The sequence below is a fragment of the Microchirus variegatus genome (assembly GCF_963457635.1).
Source record: "Microchirus variegatus genome assembly, chromosome: 1".
NCBI classification, from domain to species: domain Eukaryota; kingdom Metazoa; phylum Chordata; class Actinopteri; order Pleuronectiformes; family Soleidae; genus Microchirus; species Microchirus variegatus.
The window spans coordinates 12541981-12569134 of record NC_139802.1 but is presented as its reverse complement, the minus strand read 5'-3'; the positions used below and the strand labels follow the sequence as shown (position 1 = coordinate 12569134).

The 27154-nt window shown below is 40.2% G+C and overlaps 1 protein-coding gene across 1 annotated transcript in view; it reads right to left on the bottom strand.

Moving 5' to 3' along the window:
- Positions 1-27154, bottom strand: part of cdkal1 (CDK5 regulatory subunit associated protein 1-like 1) — a 230031-nt gene that overhangs the window by 106647 nt on the left and 96230 nt on the right. Inside the window, exon 8 of the mRNA XM_083894656.1 lies at positions 25682-25785. Coding sequence (XP_083750782.1) covers positions 25682-25785 — 104 coding nt within the window. The remainder of the gene's footprint in view (positions 1-25681; positions 25786-27154) is intronic.

Sequence of the window (27154 nt, the reverse complement as noted above, 5' to 3'; positions counted from 1 at the left end):
TGCATTCATTTTGAGAGTGAAGGCTTTCAACAGTAAAACATATTTTGTACATGTATAATGTTGTGTCTAAAGTTGTGTCTATTGTTCAAAAAGTTGTCTCTTGAAGCAAAAGGGAGGCAACTTTCCTTTGTGTTTTGACCCGTGTGCATCAAATAAGTAACCCACAACCTAACCTTTTCTTTTCCATGGCAGTGTGTGATGAAGTTTGATGTCAGAACACTTACAAAGATAGGTGGGGGCCAGGCACTTTTCCAACAGGCTATTAAATTTCACTTAACTATGCCAGCAGTGCAAAAAAAAAACACAGGGAAGAGTCAACAAAACAAGCTAAAGATACTAGTGTCCAGCCTTGTTTGGTATTGCTCCCTAGGGGGTGGGATTATACATGGTATATAGAGTGAGAGCACAAAAGGAAACAGCTGTGTGGACGCCAGGACCTTTGTCTTTGTCCAAGACTAACAGCATGTCTGGCAAATGCCATACACATGTCAAACAATCATCACCTCAAGTCTCTGCCAAATACTTGTTTCCAAAAAGTGCTTATACTTAAACTGACGAGAGTTGTAAGTGTGATGGATACGCTGCTTGTTTCTATGCTTGAAATCAGGTAAATGTCTGCTTTTATACATTTTGATATGCCTGTGTTTCCCTCTGTGCGTTCCAATTTTCATCTCAATGTTCACAGATTCACAAAGAAAAGACATTAAAGTAGAGAGTGAGAATACAGTATTAACCAGTCCGTTTGGACAGGTTAATATGAATCTGATACTACTATTGGGGGGGAAAAAGAACCCAAACCTGTGTAATTGTCTCTCAGAATGTCATGTGACCAGTTAAGTCTCATAATGATCAAGTAAGTCTACTCTAATTAGGTCAAGAATGGCAATAGTAATAACCCTGAGACTGCAGATCCCTTAGGTTACATTTAAGTGTTTAAAATTGTTTTTTAAAAACTGGGCTAACACTATTTTCACATTCTGTCCTACAAATAGTTACCTCAACATTTTGGTTTTAACCAAGCGAAACAATACACAACAAAATTGTGTGTGGTAGTAATACAACATTGGTCGATTTGCATGTAAGTAGTTATTTTAAACAGACATTCTAATTTGTGTACTTTGGAATTCAGGAGCCATTAGTTCTGACAAGGAATGAATATCACGACACAGTTTACACGTGGCCCCGTCTTTGCTCCGTCCCTGGATAAAAGCATGGCGAGAGTGGGAGGAGAAAAGAAACGAGGGCTCTGAAGCTTTTGCTTTGAAGAAGTGTGGCAGAACCGATTGATTCAGGTGATTGGGAGCTTTAGCAAATACCAGAGCTAAAACTGCAAAAGGGAGTGGAATCATAAATGAGACACACAAGCAGAACAACCTGACCACACATATTTATGGCCTGCTTTTTTTTTCTATTACTTGGTAAATGTTGGCTCTGGTTCCTTCAGTTGTAAACAACTTGCAACAAGACTAGCCGACACTACATGGTTATAAAATGGAAAAAGAACATGGAAACCTACATCCTCCTGCAAAAGGACCCGTTTGAAACTGGTAGGAAAATATCCTGAAATATCTGATCAAATGTTTTTGAGATAGATCTGGTGTGACCACATGAGACTGGATTCAGCTTTCCCTGCCCAGTTTTCAAATACAAACTGACTTCACAAGAACAAAATTATGTTTGTAATGAGTCTATACAGATGTGTCTGCCGTCAATGTGTGTGTGTGTGTGTGTGTTTCTGGGAGAGAGAAAGCGATGAGAGCTGAGTGAATCAAAGCATGACCGATGTGAAACGATTTTAGGCATTGTATAAATGAATAATGTGACGATCGGTGTTGATATCGAGGTGGTGGGTTCAAACACAAAGAGAAGCTGCAGAGGATATAAAAAAAATATAAATCCTTATATTTTGGACTCTGGAGGCTTTATCAGTGAGCAAAATGTAAAAAAAGATGAGTTACTCATGTTTTTGTGGTCCTCCTCAGTCTAAGTAGAGGAGATGAAACACGCAATGTTGACTTCCACACTCACTGGGACGTCACAATGTGCTAAATTCCTGTAATTGTTGTCACGCGGAGTCCGCGAAGTCCATGAAAAGTTCTATTCTTGGCTCCACAGTGCAGCACAGAGCACAGGGCTGTTTTGGCAGGGTGATTGAACTGCTGTGGTGCTTCATCCTTGAGGTATTTTGACCAAAGCATGTCACAGACATGTTCATTAGGACACCAGGGAACTAGGTTAACTTGGAGAAATAGGGTATATGTCCCCTTTAAAACAAGGTCTGAATGGGGTCAATCTCCCTGAACTATGTTTTACCCTGTTTATTATCAAACATAATACTTTGACAATGATGTTAAATTTGCTCCAATGACGCCACTGGATTCTGATGAAGGCTTTTGAATTAGGCAGAAAAAACTAATTCTGACAAATGTCTGTTCAACCAGTTAAAGCAGCATAAAATCAAACCCACTGAGGCGCTGACATTTTTACGCTCAAACCACATCGACTACCAGAATGCACGAAACTGGAAGGTGACCCAATGCTAAAGCGGCATGACCACCAAGTAGCAGGAGATTATTAAAATGAACTGACTGTGATGTTTGAATCTGTTCTACAGTACATGCAGATTCACATTTATGAATAGAAACAAGTGAGATACTGTTCCATCCCCACCCTACACATGAGCAGAGTTCACTATTCATACTTATCTTAATCTCTTTGGCATGATATACATTTTGATTGGCTGCCACGGGCTACAATGTTTAAGAGATTATAGATTAGATGCACAAAAAGATGATCCTATTAAACGGCATTAAAAACATATTTTCCATAACACGAGTCAGCACATGGCTAAGCATGTTACAGTACATGCATGCATGGAAGAAGAGACTGAGAGAGAAGAAGTGAGTTTATCTCAAATCTTAAATAAAATGCTCTGAAATGTTAAATTACTTCGGAGTAAAAGGATTTGGATTTAATATGACAGTGAGACGCACATCTTGAAGTAAGGGCACACATTCACACACATGCATCATGGCAACTTAATGTATACAACATGCTTAGCTGTGTGTTGCTTTGTGTCATGGAAAATAAGGACTTAATGCAGGATAATAGGATCATCTGTATGTGCATATAATCTGTAATCTATTAAGCATTACAGCCCATGCAAACAATCTGGAATGGCACGATTCACTGTATGTGCGGCTGAATCAGGTTAGATTCCTTTAGGGGAATGTTCACTTTGAATTATTTACTTAATAAAAACAATTTAATACTTTTGATGTCACTCTTGATGATTTTGTCGATATGTTAATGTTATTTGATTCATCTGACGATATTAAATCCAGCAAACATTATGAACCTCATGTTCTGCAAGCAGATATGTTATTTAAAACACCAGGTTTCACTTCTCCTGATTAAAGTGGAAGTCTAGCACACAGGAGTGCTTACATACATTAGTATGATTAGTATATAGTAGGGATGAGCATATATGGTACTTAGTATTGGTCCGTTACTGGTCAAAATCACTCCATTGGACTGATATCAGTATCGGTAGATCCTTGAGGTTGTAAAATCAGTATCGGACATGTAAATGTTTTATCTAGCCATCCATAGTAGAAAAAAACATATTGCCTGCTAGCACATTATACACTTGCAGATTTAAAGTAAACACCAGGAGGACCAAATAGACGAAAAGGTCACAAACTACGAGTGCCATACCATAACCATACTCTTCTTACTGGACTTGTTGGTTTCAACGGAGACTATAATTAATCGGAATATAAATATAACCACCACCACCACAACACACGCAGAAAGATGTGTGTTTACATTGACAGTTCATGGATCAATATGATTTTATGCATGTGCATTCATTCAGTTGGTGCGTGTCTGGGATTTCATATGAGTGCGAGAGAGCGTCAAAGAGATGTAGAGAAAGAGAAAATACCATTATAAAGATGAGTAATCTGTAATATTTTGAAATATTTACTACACCATGACCTTATTTTGATATGTACATAACATGTGACATCTAAAACATTTGTTTTAGATAGCGTCATTTTGTCTTTTCCATTTCTTTGAGGGTCTTCTAACAATATGACACGCGCCGCTTAAGTGTGTTTTAAGAGTAGCTTCAACACATAAATGCAAAAAATTACCAGCAAATTCTTGTGATTATAAGTCACTGAATGTATATGAGATGACAAATTAAGGGCTGGAAGTGGAAGTATTCAGGCATTATGAATTGCATGGTAATTTGAAAGTGTTCTCAAGAAAGGATTGTTCCTTAACACATTAGCATCACATGGAGATAAAATGCACATAAACACACACACACACACACACACACACAAACAGACTTTTTCTGCAGTATCACTGCCTGGAAGGCCTGTCTGACCTTCATTCACATTAGTCCCTACCCCGTCCTCCACGGCCAGCAAATCCCCTCTGGCTGCCAGCCTTCAGAGTAAATCTCCTCGCCCACTACTACACACTTAAAAATTCTGGGGCAGATGTCAACAACAGCAATTGGAGGAAAAAGAGGCAAAAGTTAACGACTGTGCGTAACGTGGTTGGCCTGAATGTAGAAAAAAAGTTAGGTCAAGTAGAAGGAATCTTCCGTTTCATTGCGGTTCAACGTTCCTTCGATCGGACCGTAAATATTACAGTACATCACAACTAACTGAATCAGTTTAATGAGATAATTCTTATTTTCTGACTTTGCATTGATGTCCCATCAGTGTTTGAATGTTCCCAGTTGTGACTAAAAAAAAACACTCCATTTCGATCTATTAAAGATTTATCTCCAATGATGGAGTTTACTTGTCACAAAGTTTGCACACATTCTCATTCTGTGAAGACTTTACCCACTCCTGACTGTCCTCTGATTGGCATTAGCCGACATCAAAGAGAAAAGCTCACTTGTCAAATTGAAATAAACACGACAAAGATTCTTACTATTTTTCTCAAGGTTTAGAATCAAAAGCTCTCACTCAAATTCGTAAACTACGGTAATCTTTGATTCGCAGGCATGCGGGAAATTACCATTTCCACACGTGTGAGCAATGACAGATTAATACACACACACACAGAGACAGATACAGGACCTCTTTCAAACGCCATCACAAACACTCGCAAACTATAACTCGCACACAAACACAACACGCGCACACACACACACAGAATTTAATTGCAGTAATTAAGCAGCTTAATTTAGAGCCACAACTGTTGATGCAGTGTGTGGGTGTCTTGGCAGGTAGCGTCATCATCGCGGATTAACCACACACACACTCACTTGCATATGCAAATATTCTCTCTCAGACATGTTTACACCAAATACATGCATGTGTGTGCATGCACGTTTGACGTGTGCATGTCGCACATACATGTATGCGCACGTGCGGATGCGTATGCATATGTGCGGCATTAATGAAGCCGCCAACACAATCCTTTAAACAACAACATGTCAGCTTTAACCTACTTCCACATAGTTTGTGAACTACGGGCAAGGATTGCTCAGTGTACACCAGCAGTGTCTCCATACATGAAAGCACGTATGACTGCGTGCTCATGAACTGTATGGAATACACAAGGAAAAAAAGCATACTCTATATGGGTCAGACATAATGTATGGAGATATCAAAAGTAATTGGCAGAAGGTCTTCATGTAGTGTGTGTGCGCGCGTGCGCTATAAAGTATGTATATCTCTACGTGTTTGAGGGCTGTGTATATAAATGTATAGAGAGTAATTGGGAGAGAGGATACTGTAAGATACAATCATGGTACGTTACAGTTTCTCTTTCATCTTTTCATGCGTGTGTGTGTGTTGTCAAAGAGGAAGCATCTTGTGAAGATACAAACACAAATGCACCACTACATACAGAATACATACAGAAGAGAGTCTGCAGGGAGGAAAAAAAACAAAACAACACAGGCCTTTTTTTCCTGAGTCCATACTGTTGCAGGTTGTCGAGAACTTCCTGTGACCTCGGAGGAGTGGCAGACAACTAATGAATGATGGGAAAGATGGAGGAGGGGGATGGCAATCAATTGTTTATTGATGTTAGTGATAAACTGTTCCACTGAAAATGGCAGGTTTCAAAGTACTAATATTCTTCTTGCCTCAGGCAAACCAGCACACAATGGTGAATTGTTAGAAGAACACAAATATTCACCTAAGGGGGGAAAAAAGCCAGTTCACACCTCTCACCCAGTACAACCTGGGTGATGTTCCAGCCACTACAACCACAAACAGGACAAAGAGGGCCATTCATTGGAGGGAGTTTTTGTTTTTTTTGCCTCAAGGAAATTTAGATTTGAATGCATTTCACAAAACATTCCACAGACTACTGAAAAAAAAATAAGCAGGGTAGATAATGACTAACAAACAAGACATGATGCGTAAAAACTACCAAATAACAAATGTACTTATAAAGTCGCAATGACTCAGATTTGGCTGTTCATACGTTGTGTGTTACTGTGATATGAATGAAACTATGAAGAGATTGCGCAAAATTTGAGAGACTATTTATATTAGTAACTTACTGATTAACAGTCACCTGACGATCTACGTACTGACCAATCCGATCATTTTGGCGCTAATGTGAATGTTTGGAACCCGAATATTGTTGTGAATTGTACGAAACGGCAATCTATCAAGCAGAAACTATCCATACCGTCTCTAGAGCTGACCCCATGTCATCCTATGAAGATAATGAAGTTGTACTGTACGTCATTAAAAGTGCATGAGATGAAGCCGTAGGGGGGATGAATGGCTGATAGGATGCTTACATTAGTGGACGGTGAGGCAGAGACACAGAGAGTGTGAGGGGAGGGAGAGATGGGGTGAGAGTGTCAAAGGGAGCTACAGGGCCTGGATTCCATTTCTGTATGCTTCAGAGACCTCAAGAACGGCAAGGCACCCAAGGCATACACACACACAAACACACACACACACACACACGTTTGTGCAGATATTCTTCTTAGGACACTGCAGAGACTTTGATTCATTTGGAACAGACCAAATAAAGCATTATCCTTAATCTTAACCGTAAAAAGTTAATGCCAAACCCTAACTTAAACTTAACCACAATTCAAATCTGAGTCCCAAACTTAGTCCCAGTTTCTCAGTTAAGAGGTTCTGCCTCATTGGGACATCAGGTTGTGGTCCCCATGAGAACTACTGGTCCTGTAAAAGTCAGTGTTTCTGACAGAAGAGTTAACAAATACAAGCCGACACACACACACACACAAACAAAATGTCTCAGCAGTGACCTTACGTGTAGAAATGGGAGCATATTAAAAAGTCATAGAGGTGGTAACGGTTAATATCAGCTGTCAAAGAAGTCAAAGTACACAAATACACACGACATTTATCCTCAAAGACGAACAGCATTCAGACACACGTGCAGTACTACAGTTGCGTTATTAATTAGACATAATAAGATTTAACTCTTTCCAATTCAAGGTTGTTGACCCATTTTTTACAGTGTGTGTGTGTGTGTGTGTTTATGTTTGCCAATGTGGTTTCGCAGCCACTAATGTGATAAATAATAATAAGTCTGGTCAGTATTTATGCTAATATATTCAAAACCCACCAGCAGGCATCATGTTTGTGTTTGTTAATTCACTTACTCAGTGTGTGTGTGTTTATGTGCATGCGCTTGTGTGTTTAGGTAAGAGAAGGTGTGAAAGTGTCTGTTTGACAGTCTTTCAAGACTGTTTTTTGTGGGCTGCTCATGGAGACCAAAACTGGTTCTATTTTCTGAGGAACTGCCCAGAAAATGTATACTATAGACCCATTTATACTTTATACAAAAAGGTTCATCCTGTCTTCTTGGGAATATCACTGAGTCAGTTCTTTGATTACCTTCCTTCTTCCTTAGAAGGATCATGCAATGTTACATGTGACACATGTCTAGCTTCCTGTTTTATACAGATTTGTCAGACAGCAGGGGATAACTATGCCCTCCTGCTGTCTGCGTCGAGGACAGCATCCCAGGTGTGTGATAGGATGTAAGAGTTATACTCTACGAAAGAGACAGAGATTGAGACGAATAGAGCCCTTCATTCATACTTTGCGTTCATTTCCGACGAAACCATTACCATTACGCAATACCACTGGAAACCCTAAACCCATTATAGAGCCAACGGTCCAATCGGTCAGAGGACATAATAGTGTAACATCCATACCAACGCAAAAGATGCACTGGGGTATGTGGTGTAGGGACAGAGAAGACGTTTGTGGGGTTTAAAGGACTCATTATATCCTATTTCTCCAAGTTAACCTAGTTCCCTGGTGTCCTAATGAACATGTCTGTGACATGCTTTGGTCAAAATACCATAAGGATGAAGCACCACAGCAGTTCAATCACCCTGCCAAAATAGCCCTGTTCAGAACGCTTGGTTAAGTAGTATCTCTTAAAAATAGATAAATAAATAAATAAATAAATAAATAAATAAATAAATAAATAAATAAATAAATAAATAAGGGACAGGAAATGACATCAGCCACAGAAGCTACTGGGAGCTAACAGCAGTTAGCATTTGGAAAAGTGATCATTTGCAGGCTCTAGCAGGCACATTGCAGTCATATATAACATGTATCCACTGGACAGATGAATCCTCTGAGGCTGGAAGTTTGTGTAGGACTCTGTGCTGCACTGTGGAGCCAAGAATAGAACTTTTCACAGACTTCACGGACTTCCGGTTTCAGATACCGTTGCCCTCACCAGCACTCTCTTTTTACGGACAAAGCGGAGCTCCGCGAGACAACAATTCCAGGAATTTAGTGCATTGTGACGTCCCAAGGAGCACGGAAGTCAACATCACGTGTTTTATCTCCTGTACTTAGACTGAGGAGGACCACAAAAACATGAGTGTGTCATATTTTTTCACACTTTGCAGACTGATAGGATTTAAATGATAAATAAGTTGATTTTGCATAATATGGGACCTTTAAGTGTCTTGCCCAATGACATATCGGTATGTAGAGTAGTGGAGCTACTTCCACTCACTCTTCCCACAACAATTTATCCAATCAGGGGGCCAGAACTCCATACAGAGGTGCTCCCCTCTGCTCGTGAGGTTTGGCTTAAGTCAGAGATTAAACTACATCCTTGTGTTCTTGCACACAGCGATGGAAAGCAATTTTTTTATATATAACTGTACAGTTTATATAACTGTAGTACTGCACGTGTGTCTGAATTTTTATATATATATATATATATATCACTGGAGTCTCACAGGAGACACAACCAGAATGCATGTTAATACCAGATGTGAACAATCGCACTCAGGGTTGTCCAGTTGTAATGGGACCTCTGAGGACAGATGTTAACACTCAGGCCATGTGACTTAAGGAAGGGAGAAACTTAACAATTCGTCGACAGGTTTTGTGAGAGAAAAGCTGATTTCAGTGTGGTGGATTAAAAAAAAAAGAAAAAAAAAGAGAATCTTAGTTTTACTTGTTATTTTATGAGCACAAGTTGAACTTGCACAATAAACACACATAACTTTATCTTTTCTAATGATGATGTAAGTTTCAATTAATTAGTTTAATTAATTGAGCAACCGGTTTATTATGTTCACAGAGCATGACTCGCTAAATCTACATAGATTATCTCACAGAGCAAGAGACGCACAGAAAAAGGCTGACATACACAGTTGGAAGACATGTTCTAACATGTCCCAAACATGTGTCCAACTGTGGAAGTAACAGCGTGTGTCTGTGTGTTGGCACCATGGGACGCATAGATCATAGTTTCGTCCTTGGAAATAAACTTCCCTCTCAGCTCTTCTTGTGGCTGCTCCTTTAATTGTATTTTTTTAATCTTTGTCATTCACAAGCTGTAGCCGTTTACTGGTATTTACTTTCAGGCGTCTACTGTGTACCGTCGCATCTGTCATCCTGTCAGTGTGGTGTCACAAGCAAACTGTTTTAAATTCCCAATGATCCACAACGTTACCCTCTACATTATGGCACCTGCCACAGAAAACATTCCACAGCAACACAAACCAAATCAACACACACACATATACAGTATATGTACAACACCAAACCGTTGTAAACACTTAAACTAAAACAACAAAAGCTTTAAGAGAAGTTATAGAAGGCTGTCAGAAGATTACTTCCAGATTATCAGGATCATGTGTCGGTTTTTTTTTACGGTTATGTGGACACAGAAACGTGATTGTCAATTCCAATTTTCAGATTAGATTTCAGTATGTGGTCCTAAATCCAATCCGACGTGTGGCCATGCAACATGAACGAAAACAATCATATCTGAATCCAATAGATTTTGTAGCCTATACGCTTGCACTGAGAAATGACATCATCGACCAGCACCAGGATCAAGCAACAAAGGTTGTAACATTAATAATTGTTACTTTAGAGCGCTGCAAGCATACATAACACAAAGGACTAGAGTAGGATGAAATAAGCACTACCTGAACTAGACATCACTGACAACAGGAGGAAGCTCCAGCAGCCTTTATCTAAAATGTAATAATGCAACTGCTGGCTACACATCAAGTGCAGCTCTCTTTTTATTTATAACATAAGACATATTAGAGCACATGCTCACCTCTGCAACCAGTGTATTTGGGGGTGAGAGTTACAGAAGTCTTCTTCATGTAGATGCCCTCTTTAATACCAAGTGATCTCACTAATATGGCATTTTCTGTTGTTGATTATGATGACGCATGTGGCTGGAAATGTGAATGCAGACATACAGTCGACTCAATATTCAAAAGGTTTCTAGATGTAGACCTAACTGTACCTAAATTAAATGACCTTTGGCCTCAGAATTTTATACCATCTTCTAATGAGGGGATCACTTTTTAAATTGATTAATTTTTGTTTTGGTGATTGTGTTTTAGGCTCTTCTTTGTAGTGTCATGTTGCCAAATTAATATGACTAATAATTTATGAGGGTATTATAATGACAGCACATAAAAGGGTAAGGTATTCAAAGCTTTCAGTCAAAAAAAAGGAATTAATTGTCGGTTTGTTCCTATCTGCAAGGAAAACTGATGCTGTTGTAAATGGATAATCAGCAAGTTAAAAAGGTATCCATGTCTTAGTTGTCTTGTCTACAGTGACACAAACGCACACATTCACACATAAGATACATTTTTTAGTGAATTTTGTATGTAATTATAATCAGACAATTATTGTTTGTTCCCTCACAAAGCAAAGCTTGTTTGTCAAGGGGCAATGACATGTACAACCTGAAGCACACGGAGAGACAATCTGAGATCAAAGAGTTAGAGGGAACAGTTACTCGAGGACACATTCAGTAATTTCCATCATTTTCAAAACATTTCTCGAAGCAAATGTGTTTGTGTGTGTGTGTGTGTTTGTGTGAGCATTAGCATGTGCATCAGCTGTCCCCCTGTAGGCCTTTCATGTCACCCAACACCAGGGGCTCGTGGCAGTGGCCACGGGTGGTCCACTATGTGAGAACTGGTTCCTGCAGGGGGTGTGAAGAGACCCCCCGATGCTATCAAAAAATACGTATACCACAGGGAAACAAACACACAAACAAGCGCGAGTATGTGCGGTCAAACACACATGCTGTACAGAGCTGCAAATTACACTCAGCCAACATTGTTGTCTTTTTTCGAGGGACACAATTTTCCCTCCTAAGGCAGGTTCTTTTGGACAGATGAATTGAACAGGGCAGGGAATAAATTCAAAAAAATAACAATTTACTGCCCATATCACGGATAACTTGAGTCACAGTATTTAGAAATCAGAAGTGCTCTGGCAGTCAAATTAAACGATCTAATCAAAAATCATACTCTGATGAATAAGTGGGAATACAGTTTTTAGAGGGGGCTGAGGGAGGCAGCTGACATATTTGAAGGGATATTGTCGAAATGCAATGATGGGGAACCAATTTACATATTAAAAGATAATTTACTGACCACTGGGTAGAATATTCTTTCAGACTTTAAATTGGTCTATTTGGGCTGGTTTGCGTAAAAGATAGTGTGACTCAACACATTTCTATGCACAGTCGAGTCCAGCTACGGTTGTAGTGGTTGTATAAACACAGCTATGGTTGTCGCTCAACTACACAATATCTGAATGTAGTGTTTTGGACGACGTTAAGCCAGGAGGCAATGTGGCACTTGTTGGAATTAGGCAGTTTCTGGTTTTAGTTTGCAGCTATGTACGTTCCTAGCATGTTGAGCAACAGTCTGTGTCTTCCCACCCTCTGTGAACTTAAAAAAAATTACATTATTTAAGCCGTCAGAGTATAAAATCAGTCTCCTCATCAGTCCAACAAATAAAATGGCCAGGATTTTTTCATTCTTTCGTTTCCGTTATGTCTTATACTTCTGTGTATCTACTTCCTCTGTTATTTCCAGGTTTAAATCAGGGGTGGTAACTGCATTTTAAAGTTTGGTTTTAGTCAGACTAACACAATCATTCAGGTTTTCTCTAATGTCATGTAAGGGATAACAGAGACACAGAGGGATGTTTGACTGAAGTAGAGAATTTATCATGTTTCTACATAAAATGGCTCTGACTCGAAACAATCACACAGACGAAAAGTGGCATTGAAGCCTATATTTTACGTTAGTTTTGTGAAGTAACATTGATATAATTACTGTAATAAGTAGCAAATGATAATAATCCAGTCTGTTTTCCTTTATGCGGTACCTGGGACGTCCCATCATTCCTGCTATAGTTTTAACAGTGATGCTATATTCCAAATATAGAATACATACATTTTCAGTAATATTATTTATTCCCTTGTCCCGGTCTCTCTGTGAGTCACACAACACATTCCCCAAAATTGGTTCCTACTGAATAAAACTAACATTATCATGCTTAAAAGAGTAAAAGAGCTCCGTTTGAATAATTATTTCACTAAAATAAAACAAGCTTGACCTGCTCAGTTCAACACCTTTTGACAATCTGCAAAGCCACAATAACTGCACAAAATACAATAATGGAGTCCGAGACTAAGACTCCCCATTATTGATGATAATGGAAGTCTTGATCGTGAAACACTGAACGAAGACTGGTTAAGACAAATGGGTCATTCATTTAGTGAGATGTGACCAGAAAGGAAAGGAAAGGGTAGGAAAATTGATCTGATTTAAAAAAAAAAAAAAAACAACAAAGAGGGAAAGCTTTAAGTGTGTGAGAGAGAGAGAGAGAGAGAGAGAGAGAGAGAGAGAGAGAGAGAGAGAGAGAGAGAGAGAGAGAGAGAGAGAGAGAGAGAGAGAGAGAGAGAGAGAGAGAGAGAGAGAGCAACGTGAGGGAAGAAGAGCAGCAAACTGAAAGACAGACCCAGCATGGGGAGTAAGGTGGGAGTCAAGTGATGGAATAGATTTAGACAGGAAAACAGACTAACACCAGAGCAAAAGTGGGGCAGTTGCATTGTGTTTGGATTTCCATTTCAGCTTGTCTCTGCGGTAAATTCAAGAAAAACTAAGGAGGAGAGTGTGCTTAATAGAGTTACTACCGTTACCAAAAAACAAACTGATGAAGAGACATTTTGGCCACGTATTGAGATTGAATCAAGATATATTTGACAAATTAATAACTGCCATTTCCTTTCTGGCACTTTTCAGTCTGACTCCTCAGGCTTTCATTAGTCTCCTTTGTTTAAGTCCCCCCCCTCTCTTAAAGGTAATGAGTTGTGTTGATCACAACATTGATGTAAGGCTCGAGTTAATTACAGGTAGAGTAACCAATTAATTGCGATGTGTGTGTTGAGTGGATGTGCATGTTATGTGTGTTTAAGGGCTGTGTGTGGGTTATTAACGACAGAAGGCTGCTACCTGAGGAAACTGAGAACAGAGAGAATGAGTTCACCTTTCACTCGCTTGACATGACTATGATACGGGACAAATTTAGATGAATGATAAGTCAATTTCATAATGAATGTGTTAAATGTGTTGTCTGTTCAGTTATTTGGGTCAAAAGTGGGTCTCTGTTGAGACAATTGGTTTTGGAAATCATGTAGGAATGTCTGTCCTTTGTTACCTCCGCCATAGAGGTTATGTTTTCCCCAGAGTTTGTCTGTCTGTCTGTCTGTCTGTAAAGCCCAATGTATACTTCTGCATAAAGTGCTCTACGTAGGTTACGGAGACCCCTCTATGTCGCCGGAGAGGCTGTCGGAGAGTCTCTGCATCGTCTCTGAAAGGTCCGTCACTCCATCAAGGGACTACGGAGATGACAAGGGCTGCGATTGGTCCTCAGGACAGGCCGAGATAACGCTGCTCTGTGCCGGCCACTGTGCGCACCGAGGTTCCACAGAGGCGGAGCTGATCACCGATGACATTGTCGCTGCCAAACTATAAATACGTCATATCTTAATACACAAACCACATGTTTAGACTCTAATGGCCGATTTCTCGCCTCAAATGATCTTAAAACTGCGTTCAGTGACACGGAAAATATTTATTTCTTGTGAGACAGTCTTTCTCTCTCGGACACCAAGCTGCCTTGGCGGTGATCTGCGCTCTCGGAGTGCTTTTCTAGTTTATCTCATGTGATGATGACAAGTAAAACAAAGTTTGACACAAGATTTTTAACAGCTTACATAACTAATAAAATGTCAGCAGTCTGCTAGATGGGTAACTCTTTGTCATTTCAATGTTATAAAGCAAAGCAATCATATTTCAGTTTGATCTGCTGACCTGCTTTTGTTTGTTTCCTTCAATCAACTCCACCTGTGCTTGTATATTCCGAATAAGGAATGGATGGAAAGAGAGTGTCACACTCAAAAACGCCTTAGTTTGTGTGTGCGTGTGTATGTCACCTACAACCAAACTGAATGTTTGATCATCTCTCATTTGCTGATCTAATGCGGTCTCCCTGCTCAGAAACCCACATGAGTGAAAGATGCCACATGGCAGAAAACTTTAATCTCGGCAGGTATCGAAAGGGCTTTGGTTTCGTGGCACTGCCAAAAAAGCTGAAAGGGTTCAAACAAGGGACTGTGTAGATTAAACGGCCCAATTAATCTCTCCCTCTCCAGCCGTGCGAGCTCCAAGTCTAGACTTCAAAGTAGACACAAAACCTGAGGACTTGAGCCACTTGTAGATGTGTGTGTGTGTGTGTATCTCATGACTCACTGAGGCTTATGGAAACAAACCTGTAGACATGTAGTCTGTTATAAGTAAGACTGGAGTGACAGGTTATCAACCAGGATGCAAAGGCTTACTTGACATTTTCAAAATGTTTCAGAATGAGAAAATAATAATAAAAAAAATTAAATAAAAAAATGCAAGCAAGAAAACGGCAGAGTGGAAATGAGACCTGGTGCAAAGAGAGAGATTTATTTCAACATGTCTTGTTTTAAAGGGAAAGTATGTCAGGGGTGTGTGAGTGGGGGGGGGGGGGCGGGGCTGTCATAATTTTGAATTATGACAAGCTTTCAGACAAGCTCAGCAAAAGACAGGATGCAGGAGGAAAGGGGGAAAAAGAGAAAGACTAGAAAAAAGTCAAAGATTCACAAAGAAAACAAAGAAAACAACATTCACTTCCAAGATAAGCAGTTTAAGATATAAGACACAATATGATTCACACGTGACACGTCCTTCTCTTATCACTGAACAAAATGTAATATGCAAATATATTATATATATTTATATATATATATATATCATAAAATCATCAAAAAGTGAATAACCATTTCCTTCCAGTATGATCTGAGTATAAATACATGTGAATTAAAAATGATTTCTCAAAATACCTCAGAAAACTGTGGAAACATTCAAAATATTTATTACAAGGCTATGACCGAATTTCCATGTTTTGTTGAAATATAGGAGGAGGTGTGTATGCACACAACAGAGCAGTGCTGTCTTCACAGCTTTGGAAGGGGATTGTACACATGTACATACACATGTACACACACACAACACACACACACACACAGAGTGGCATTTTAGGAGGAAAAACTAAAAGCCAAATGTGAGTCAGAGGACTCACATTTGTGTGTGTGTTGCCAAAGAGACAAAAACAAAGCCAGTGAACCGAGCACATGGTCCAAATTTAAACCTAAGTGTCTTACTGCCACCTATTGACTGCATCTGTAACTGCTCTCCCCTCCCCCACTCTGTTGTTGAGGAGCAAAACCACAACTGTACATGTCATCTATATATATGTGAGCAGGGTGGGGGCGGAGGGGGGGAGATGGAGCAAAGAGGCTACAGAAGAAGAAGAAGAAAACATGTCATAAAAGGGAAGGGAAGTGACAAAAGCAAAGAAGGGAATTAAACAAATGTAACCCCCTTCACCTACGCACAAACAACCACACATACACAATTGTCCAATGTATTTCAGAGCTATTTTGCTTCTTTTGAGCTGTTTTTATTCACTATCATACAGCCTTGGCCTTCAAATGTTGAACAAAAAAAAACATTATTATTATTATTATCATTATTAGCAGAACAATTCTTGTAGCACCTCTATGTCTTTCATATTGAAAAGTAGAATAGATTTGATTGATTATGTACTTTGCAACTGTTTCACATATCAAAGTAAACACTGTGAAGGTCCGGCTGGTGAGCAAACATCAGGAAACAGCTGCAGAGCTTTGCATTCAGTGGAACAAAAAACATGTATTGTAACTTAATATAAATATAGTTGTATATATAGTAAAATAGTTGGGCTACTATAATAATACAAAAAAAGAATATTAGTTGAGGGTTTCAACCCATTTGTAAATAGTGCAATAAAGTAGGAAAGATGTAGACAAGTTCACAGAGGACAGAGCAGATGGCGTCTGCTGGACTTACACACCCTTGTGCGCGCGCACACACACACACACACACACACACACTCTGGTGACATAATAGCACCATGCCAGGTGTGCAGTTGGTGGCCTGCAGTCTGACTCCGACTGTGAGCTGTGTGCGTGTGCGAGCGCTTGTGTGTATCCCGTGCTCTCTTTTGTGAGAAAGGGGCCCCCTATTCACTGCTCTCCGCTGCCAGCTTGGCACTAAATCACAGGACAAGACGATACACGCACGCACGCGCACACACAAACGCACACACAAACGCACCCCCCCCACACCCCCTTTTCTGTTGTGTTTCTGTCTAGCCTGTGAAGAGAGCGAAAAGTCAAACAGGAAGGCAGAGCCCGAGAAAGCAAATGAAGGACGACCGTACTTAAGAGCAAAAGACAAAGAAAACATTAATATGTTAGAAGAATGGAGACCAAAAAAGAAAAGAACTGCTGACTCCTCTTTTTTTTTTGACTCAGTGGCCTAAACAATGAACTCTCTGACTCACTCTCTCTCTCCCACACACACAAGTATAGAGAGAGACACATGTAGTAATGAGCAGACTAGAAGCACAAGTCCTTAGTGACTTGATGACTATGTAATTAATGCACACCACCCATTCAACAATGGTAGCTAAGGTACCTGGTGAGGATTATAATATGATGCAAAGAAAAAAAAAACGCACAAGGGAAGAATCACACAGAGCTGTAATCTTTCAGACTCGTTAATATCCTCTGTTGATTTGTTGTTTCATATAATCACGGTGCCAGCATGTCTTCACTTACAGACCACTGGTTTAATTGTTTTCGAGTTGCAACTTCCTCTCCCGCAACCGTCACTCAGGTGGAAAAGGATAATCACCAAACCAGTGCACATTATACGCTACTACAAATAAAAACAACTGAATGGACAATCTCTCAGTGCCAAACAAACAAAATGTTTTTTTGGGGAGTTATTTTTTTTTGCCTAGCACATCAACACCGTCCTTCTGAGCTGGTGACTCGAGCGAACATTTAAAAGTCAAACGCAAAATGGGCTATCAAAATAAGTTTTGACACGCAGTCCCCGAGCTGTGTTGTCTGTCATTTTGGCAGACACACACTGACCCGCATGTGACCCCATAAAGAAACAGACACAAACCTCCCGGCTCAGAAGACACACATACAGTAAAGTGAGTGTCTGTGGGAGTTGAGCTGTTGCACATTGACAGTGAATTCTCTCACCACTTCTCACTTTTTAGATTTGTGTTTTTATAATGTATAATATTCAACATGGCATTCGTCCATAAGAAATGACAAGAAACATTAACATTAGCAATGTAAGAAGATAGTTTTAATGGCCTCATAAGATCATAATATTTGTGAAACAGTGATATTTTCTTGGTTCTCATACATCTTCTTTGGTTGCACATGAGACTGTCCAGTGCAAATGAAATCACTTATCACTCCTGACACTTTGGTTCTAGAGACGTCAAACTCTGGGGAGAAGGTTCAGTGGCTTACACAGATGCCAGTTTATGAAGTAGTGTCTCCGGCTGCTGAGCTATTTCTCAGTCCTGAAAAGCGCATGAGAAGAAACTTCTGTCTGGGTGAAACACATCAGCAAGTTATCGGCCTGAGGGGAGACTCAGAAAAATCTATGTGTAGCTTCTCCATGAAAGCGCTCCCAGAGGATAATGAATTTGACTGCCTCCTCACACACAGGACATTTGTGTTAGTAGTTGCTTGCGCAGCAGTTTTTCAAAAGTCTTTCCACTAGATGGCACTTTGATGGTGGTGACTTAACTATGATCAATGTGCGTCTATCGATATTTAGTCTCTCTGCTCCTCTGCTTCCATCTCTGTTGCCAAATTTCAATCAATGTGAGACAAATTAGAGGCAGGCTTTTCCGTTTAATCTTATAACCTCCATCTATTTAACTTGAATGCATTTAAAACGTATGCCGCTGAAATATATAGATACAGATGTACACTTCAATCTGCAGAGAAAATACTTCATGTTATTGATAGCAGTCGCACTTTAACACGTCAAATCTGTTCCCTGACTCGCACTGCTCTCCGCGCTCCACAGCGTTTTCCTTCATCTCGCCATCGGGCTCATTTGCTCTTTCTTGTTATCTAATCTAAGGCGTCATTTAAATACACCTAGTAAACTTGAACTTGAACAGCCAACCTGGCGGAACTGAGGCGTGGAGAGGATCATCCCTGGCAAACTTTGTCAGCCACGACTGCCCCATGTGTCACATGGCTGCGGCAGCAGAGGTAAACAGGAGCTGACACCTGTCACAGATGTTGGCGCGAGCCAACAAGCAAGACCACATATCTGTCCATCTATGGCGATCTGTCATATGTCATCCAGCTGGAGCAAGGGCTAAGGATTGTCATTTCAGCTAATATCTATGTCCGACACTGATGCCATCAGTCATGTGGAAAGAAGAGGAAAAAAAGTCTATGAATATTAGTGTGTGTGTAGTGTATGTATATGCATTTGATGTATGATGTTATATGTGATTATGTGATTATATTGTTCATTTGATGGTGCAAAATACATTGGATATACACTGGATTTCCTTTGGTTTAGTTTGGAATCTTGTGAATCAAAGTCATATACCAGCAGCAGCCCCTCCCCAAAATAACATTAAAGCTGTGTAGCGATTGATTAGATGCATGTTGCACACTGATGCGGTTTGTCATGTTGGGACGATCGTGGCGAGTCTCTTGATATGAAGCGTCATATCCTGTTTTGGACGGGGCCAGTTCAAAAAAACACCTCGCTGACAGTTTAAAATGACACGGTGACAGCCACAGTGGGGGTTTGAATACACGACCAAAATAGAGTTTGCGCTCGTTCACAGCTCGGGCACCTCAGTGGCCTCGTCTACTGTCGCCTTACTGGGGGGGGGCGGGGGTAGCATCACAGTTACAGCATGAGGGATGTCTGTACGTTCCGTTGTTGACAGCCTTTTTAAAGATGCTTTCAAGGGGAGATGATAAACCAGCATATGTACGTTTAGATTTATAATTACTTCAAGAAAATAGGAATACTATATTTGGAAATGCTGACACATTCCGAAAAACAGACAATAAGTAAGTAAGTGTTTCCTATCCTAAGAGGTATGATCTAAAGACAGACAGCATTATGTACGACTGTTCACACCTGACATAGAAATGTTGCCTGAATGCGTCTCCTTGTGATCAGATTTCATGTCCCAGCCTGATATGCAAATACACATGGTGTGACTCCACAGATGTGTCTGCTGTCATTGTGTCTCTCTGTGTGTGTGGGGGGGTCAGGTAAGGAGAGTGAGATTTAAGTGTGCCCTGCTCACGCTGCTGTAACATGAATCAAGAATTTAAAGGAGTCATATTATACCCCATTTCTCCAAGTTAACCGAGTTCCCTGGTGTCCTTATGAACATGTCTGTGACATGCTTTGGTCAAAATACCATAATGATGAAGCACCACAGCAGTTCAATCACCCTGCCAAAACAGACCTGTTCAGAACGCTCTGTTTAGTAGTATCTCTTAAAAAAAAAAAGTAAAACGAAACTTAAGGGACAGGAAATGACATCAACCACAGAGGCTACTGGGAGCTAACAGCATTTAGCATTTGGAAAAGTGATCATTCGCAGGCTCTAGAAGGCACATTGGCGTCATATATAACATGTATCCACTGGACAGATAAATCCTCTGAGGCTGGAAGTTTGTGTAGGACTCTGTGCTGCACTGTGGAGCCAAGAATAGAACTTTTCACGCACTTCCGGTTTTCAGATACCGTTTGCTCTCTCCAGCACTCTCGCGCGTTTTACGGACAAAGCAGAGCTCCGCCAGACAACAATTCCAGGAATTTAGCGCATTGTGACGTCCCAGTGAGCGCGGAAGTCAACATTGCGTGTTTTATCTCCTGTACTTAGACTGAGGAGGACCACAAAAACATGACTGAGTCATCTTTTTTCACACTTTGTCGACTGATGGGGTCTCAAATATAAGGGATTTAATGATGAAAAGTTGATTTTGCATAATATGGGACCTTTAAAGTTGTCCACTTGCAATAAGCTCACTCGGGATAGCACAAGGTCTAAAGAGGGCCATGATCACTAGTTTGATGGCAGATGTCTGATAGATGTGGGATATTCACCTCATGGAGTATTGTGCAGAGCTGCTCAACCACATGATTATGGTCAGTGGTTTGTATTCATATAGAGCTTTTCTAGTCTCGATGACCACTCAAAGCTGCTTTGCTCTACCGTTTTGCCTTTGACACATTCAGTCACACTTTCATAGAAGTATGAATATGCAGCACAGAAAGCAGCTCAATTGTGCTTCGGATGACACAGTTTGAGAAAAATAACATTAAAATCCTAGCTAAAGTTAAGATCTTCTGCAAAATCATAAAAATAAAACAGTCAAGAGTAGAACTGTCCCTGTGTTGCTGGCAGACGACTCATGAATGATGGTTGTAGGTATATATTTTCTATATTCTCACTCTGCTCACCTCAGAGAGAATACTCCCCTCTCTGTAATTGCTCATGTTTTTTCTACTTTTGGCTGTTTTACATACACATATCTAAAGGATACACACAACTGAGAAAACACACACACACACACACACAACCCACACACAATCACAGTTTACGAGTATCTGGCACACACAAAAATAGACATACGCACGGCACGCACAGCCTTCACACATACCCACAGCCTTGTCATTTCCGATGACATTCCCAGCCCCCATTACCTGCATACATTAACGAACCTTTCTGATGTTAAAAATTATCCATTCATACATTTGAATAATTCAGATTACTTTAAAAGCTGTTCACTCGCACACTTTATTTTTTTATTTTTTTTTCCAGATGGAAAGGCAGCTATTTACCCGAAATCAAATTTGAATAAATCCCATAAATCCTTTCAAAGTTCCCCGAGATAAACCAATCAAAATGAAGGCTGACTGGCCCAGTCAAAATTAACATTCATACTCGCATACCCTTTTTCTTTCTTTCATTCAAAAGAAATCAAACAGCAAATCAAATTGCAGGGGCCTGTTTGTGGGGCTCAATTTGTTTGAGATAAGAAGACGGTGACGAGGAAAGAGACGGCGAGAGAGAGAGACGGGGGCCACTGCCGCACTGCTGCACTAATGTCATTCCAAACATAACAAAAATATATGACAGAGTAAATAACACAACTTTGGTTCATAAAAGTGGCAGATGATTGTATTTGTATAACAAAGGAGAAATATATAATATGTGACGGGCGAAATTATATTAGACGGCCTATTCCCTATTATTCCTGAGATGAACCCTGCTTATCACACTCGCCAGTGCCTGTGTGTGTGTGTGTGTGTGTGTGTGTGTGTGTGTGTGTGTGTGTGTGTGTGTGTGTGTGTGTGTGTGTGTGTGTGTGTGTGTGTGTGTGTGAGAGAGAGAATTATATCATCTGACTAGGTTGGGAAACAGTTTGTCATAATGTTTATCTGGTGGCCATTAAACATTCATGTGTGTGTTTATGTGAGACGATAAAGTTGCAAAAGAGAAGGAAGAATAAATAAGGATGGGTGTCTTGATGTGACGAGTTAAAAGTGAGCAGGGATTTTTTTTTTTTTTTTTTTTAACAGTTTCACTAAATTGAACACTGCATGATTCTGGATCCACAGAGGAGGAGGAGGAAAGAGCGGCGAGACAGTGAAACTTCACCTCTTTCCTCTCTCATCACCCATCTCTGCCTCCATCTTATTCCAACTGTCTGTAAACCATGACAGGCGGTAACCTCGAGCTTCCTCTTTCCCTGTTTTGAAAACAACTAACCGTCTCTGACACTCAAGCTTCCTGTGTTTTAAAGAATCACACACACACGCACGCACGCACGCACACACAAACACACACACACAGCCTCTATACATGACCTTGAAAGTGAGAAGTTTGTGCTTTGAATACCACAAACCAACTTGTTGAGGGATTAATCCAGTAATTCATTCGTTCCCTGAGGCTGTAACTAACATAAACTCTCGGGAGGCTAATGCGAAGATTTTGAAATGCGCCGTTTTCAGGGTAAATATTTACATTATGGTTTGTTATTCATGCATAGTAATGGGAGTCGCAAAACAAACTTCATATTAAAAGTTTTTTTTTTTTTTTTTTTTTTTACAACTCTCGAACAAGGGCAGGTAAACCCTTACCCTGCAATGTCACCCTCACCCACACACACAGACACACTTATACCTAAGTTCAAGCAGCTGGTTCGTGTGCCCTTTACTGCCCACCCCCGGGCACTGCAGTGGTGCGAATGCAGCTGTTTTGCAGAGCTCTGGAAAGGATTAAGGAAAAGCTATGACCTTGTCAAGGGTACACAGTCACTTTTTTCATTACCCCGATATGAATGAAACAGCACTCAGTCCAACGTCCCAGACTTAATCATCTCTGTGAGATACTTCTGACCAACAGAGGTGAGTATTTACCCCAAAAATTATTTAGCATCTGTACATCTGTTACGCCCCCTCACTCTTGACTTTCAGTTTTGTGCTCATACCCGCATCAACAACCAGTCTCTTGTGTATTTTGAATACAGTGGGCTGTCAGTCTGAAAACAAAAACAGCATGGGGACCACACGTCGTGCAAATCATGACTTGTATTTTAAGTAAGAGAGTGTGTCCCCACTGCTTCAAAGCATCGCCCTTAAAGGACTCATATCATACCCTATTTCTCCAAGTTAACCTAGTTCCCTGGTGTCCTAATGAACATGTCTGTGACATGAGTGTTTATCTCCTGTACTTAGACTGAGTCATCTTTTTTCACACTGCCGACTGATAGGAACTCCAGAGTCCCAAATAAAAGGAATAAAATGATTAAAAAGTTGATTTTGCATAATGTGTCCCCTTTAATAGTTCTGTGAGAAGATCTTGCTGCTGGAACATCTGCCTTTAAATTGTTTGCTTTGCTTTAGTCTTTGTTTTATTAAGGAGGTTCTTAATTGTCTAGTTGTTTAAGATGAAGCTGTCTTTTCTTATTAAAATGAGACTCTTTCACAAATTCATGCATGCTATTTGATGATTTTGATAAAAGGAATGTTTATCGCTAAGAAAACCGAGCATCACCATGAACAGTGGAATAAGAAGAGACTGATTTGAATCATGTCCATGAGCAAACAAGCGGTAATACGATGAGACATTTGACCTTAGGTTGTTATTCTCTGAGCATGAAGATCCCAAACACAGCATCTGATGTTAAATTAGGCGAGCAGGTTATATTAACATGAATATGCATAGGGCTGCTCGATTATGGGGAAAAAAATTATAATACCAATTATTCGGGTAAACATTTAAATCACAATATTTTCAAATGATTACTCATTGCCATTAATTTATTGCACATAAAAAAAGTGGTTTTGAATCTCTGAATTTAAAAGAGCTTTAAATGATGGTATATTGTATATACCTTTAACCCAGGGATTACACTGAATATCTTTGTTGTATTTTTACCACCATTACAACATTAAAAGTGTTATCAGAATAAAAGCCCCCATTCTGTAATAATCGTTCTGTTTGGATTCTTTTTTTTTTTTTATGCTTTGGAGCCTTTGGAGTATGCTATTTTCAGCCTCTCTTCATACCGATACAGTGCAGATTTGAGACTTGAGACACCAAACAAGTAACTTTGAAAAGTCCAACAGGTTACGCTGACACAAAGATAATAATGCAGCCAAAGCTTTGGAAGTGGAGACTTGTGTTATGAGTGTGTAAGTTTGCCCTTGACTGACCCGCCCGGGGCTCTGATAGACACATGGCCTGCTGCGCAGTTGGGGATTCTGGGAGTCTACTCTCAAGGAGCAGATGCCAGGGCACAAAAGCTGTTCATCTGGCATAGAACTAGAGCCAACTGGACAGACCCTCTGCCCATGAACAAAAACATCAGCATGGGTGACTAAAGCCACCCCCATGTACTGGACAGACACACAACCACAGAGGCAGCGTATTACTGTAGAATGCTGAAGCCACAACTGCAGACAAACCTGCAGCTGTAGTGATTAACTTTTAAATCAAAACTATTGTCTGTTATATTCAAACTGCTGCTGTCATATGAGTTCAAACAGATCATCAGCTCCACAGAACTCGAAAGTAGTGTTTAGTTTTTTGTTGCTCTGCGACAAATATAATGCTCTTCATTAATTAATTAATTAATCTCTGGTAATTATGTTAAGCTCAATGTATACTCCTGTGTAAAGTGCTCTACGTCGGTTACGGAGACCCCTGTACGTCGCCCGAGAGCCTCTCTGTCGTCTCCGGCTGCACAAAATATTTTTTAAGCGCCTGTCACTCCGTCAAGGGGCAACGGAGACGGCAAGGGCTGCGATTGGTCCTCAGGACAGGCCAAGATAACGATGCTCTGTGCCGGCCACTGAGTGCACCGAGGGTCCACAGAGGCGGAGCTGATCACGGCTGACAGCGTCGCCGCCAAACTATAAATATGTCATATATTAAAACACAAACCACATGTTTAGACTCTAAATGGCAAATGTCTCGCCTCAAATGAACTTAAAATTGCTTTCCGGGACACAGAAAATATTTATTTCAGGTGAGAAACGGCCACTGTTGCAATATAATTCAGCTGCAACAACAACAACAACTTGTGTCTTTCTCTCTCGGACGCCATTGGTCACTGTAGCAAGAATCACAACAACCTTGCGTAGCGACCCCTAATGATCGTGCGCAATATCCGGCACCACAACGGAGAAATATGAAGGCACGACGGGTCTCCGTGGTTATGCAGTTGGATAACGCATTACGCAGTCGGAGAAGTATACTGTGGCCTTTAGCCTTATTGCCATTTAAGGACCGCTAAAGTGAAAGAACATAATGCTGCATAAAACACTCAATTATTTGTGTGCGTGTGTGAGTGTGTGTGATAGACACAGAGCTAAAGCACTCACCCTGGAAAGACTGCACTGCTCTCTCCACAAGCTCCTCGATAGGATAGCTGGCCAGGTCTCCTCTGGCATGCTTGGTCTTACAGTAGGTACAGGCATTCAGACACCTGGAGAGATCCAGAAACACAGAGCCAATCAGTATTATTAGTCTTTAAATAAAGGATGAGAGGAGTTTTCTTGAAACATTCAGGGTGTGATGCCACAAATAAAAGTAAAATCTAATGTTATTAGCGGTTGTTTCAAGAAAATACTTACGACTGAGTATCTTCAGTTTTAGGGATTTAAATATTTATCAAAACATTTCAAAGAAAAATACAACCAACCATCACATACACCCAAAAAGTATTTGAGTCGGTAGCAAGTGGAGTTGCAGATTTCTTGAAGACCTTTCACCTCTCATCCAAGTGTGTTCAGTTCAGAAAGTTTGCTGTGAACTTTAATGAGAGGTGAAAGGTCTTCAAGAAATCTGCAACTCAACTTGCTTCAGATTTGTTGACCTTTGGACAATGATGACCTGGATGGATGAGAATCTGCACAGACTTCCATGTATACATTTACAAATCATCATCTTTCTATACACATGGTCCACTGTGACCGAAAAGGATAAACATACTATGGCGGCATACTCTACCCTTAAGGTTTCAATTTCTATATAACTACATAGGAGTATGTACCAACAGCTGCACAGCATAAGTAGAATGTAGCACACAACAATTCCAATACTCATATAATAATAAAAAGGGCTGAGCATCTATTAAAGCTGCTGCTAATACAAGCTTTTGACACAGAACAAAGATCTTTTTAGTCACCAAATTGAAATTGGTTTAATACTGGATTTCCGCCCTCCAGTGCAATGAAAAAAAAAAAATGTTTCAGTGAAGATTACTTCACTTCATATGCTGCTGTGATAGAGCTGGTGAACTAGTATGAAACTGTGAAATCAGACTGATGAAGATAACAGGCATAAACCCTGTATCTGTCCATGACAGACTCATGGAAAAAAATAGGGAATCCCCAGAAGCTGAAACTGGCAAACAACACGGAACTCCAGCTGAGCACATATATGTTGTCATGTGTTTCTAATTTGGGTCATGTTAATTCCATGTTGTTCTAGAGGAGCAAAACTAAGTCTAATGTCGTAATGTAGTATTTGAATCCCCCAATATATAAAGCACTCATCTCAAGGAATTAATCAGTGCAGTGAATGACATCTATCCATGAAGTGTCTCGCTATGGTCACAAAGTAACGTAGAAACACATAAATCAGTTAAACCTTGAGGTTTCCACTACCTAATGAAAGAGGTCTATTGTTGTTATTAGCTCTGGGAAGAGTATGTCACAAGACACACTGCAGATGGAGCCTAAAAAGGCCTTTCGGGGAAAATTAGATTTAATATGAGCTTAATAAGAGCTTCTCAGAGCAGAGGTACGTTACTGTTGAGTACATGGTATTCTGAGCACATAATAATCTATGAA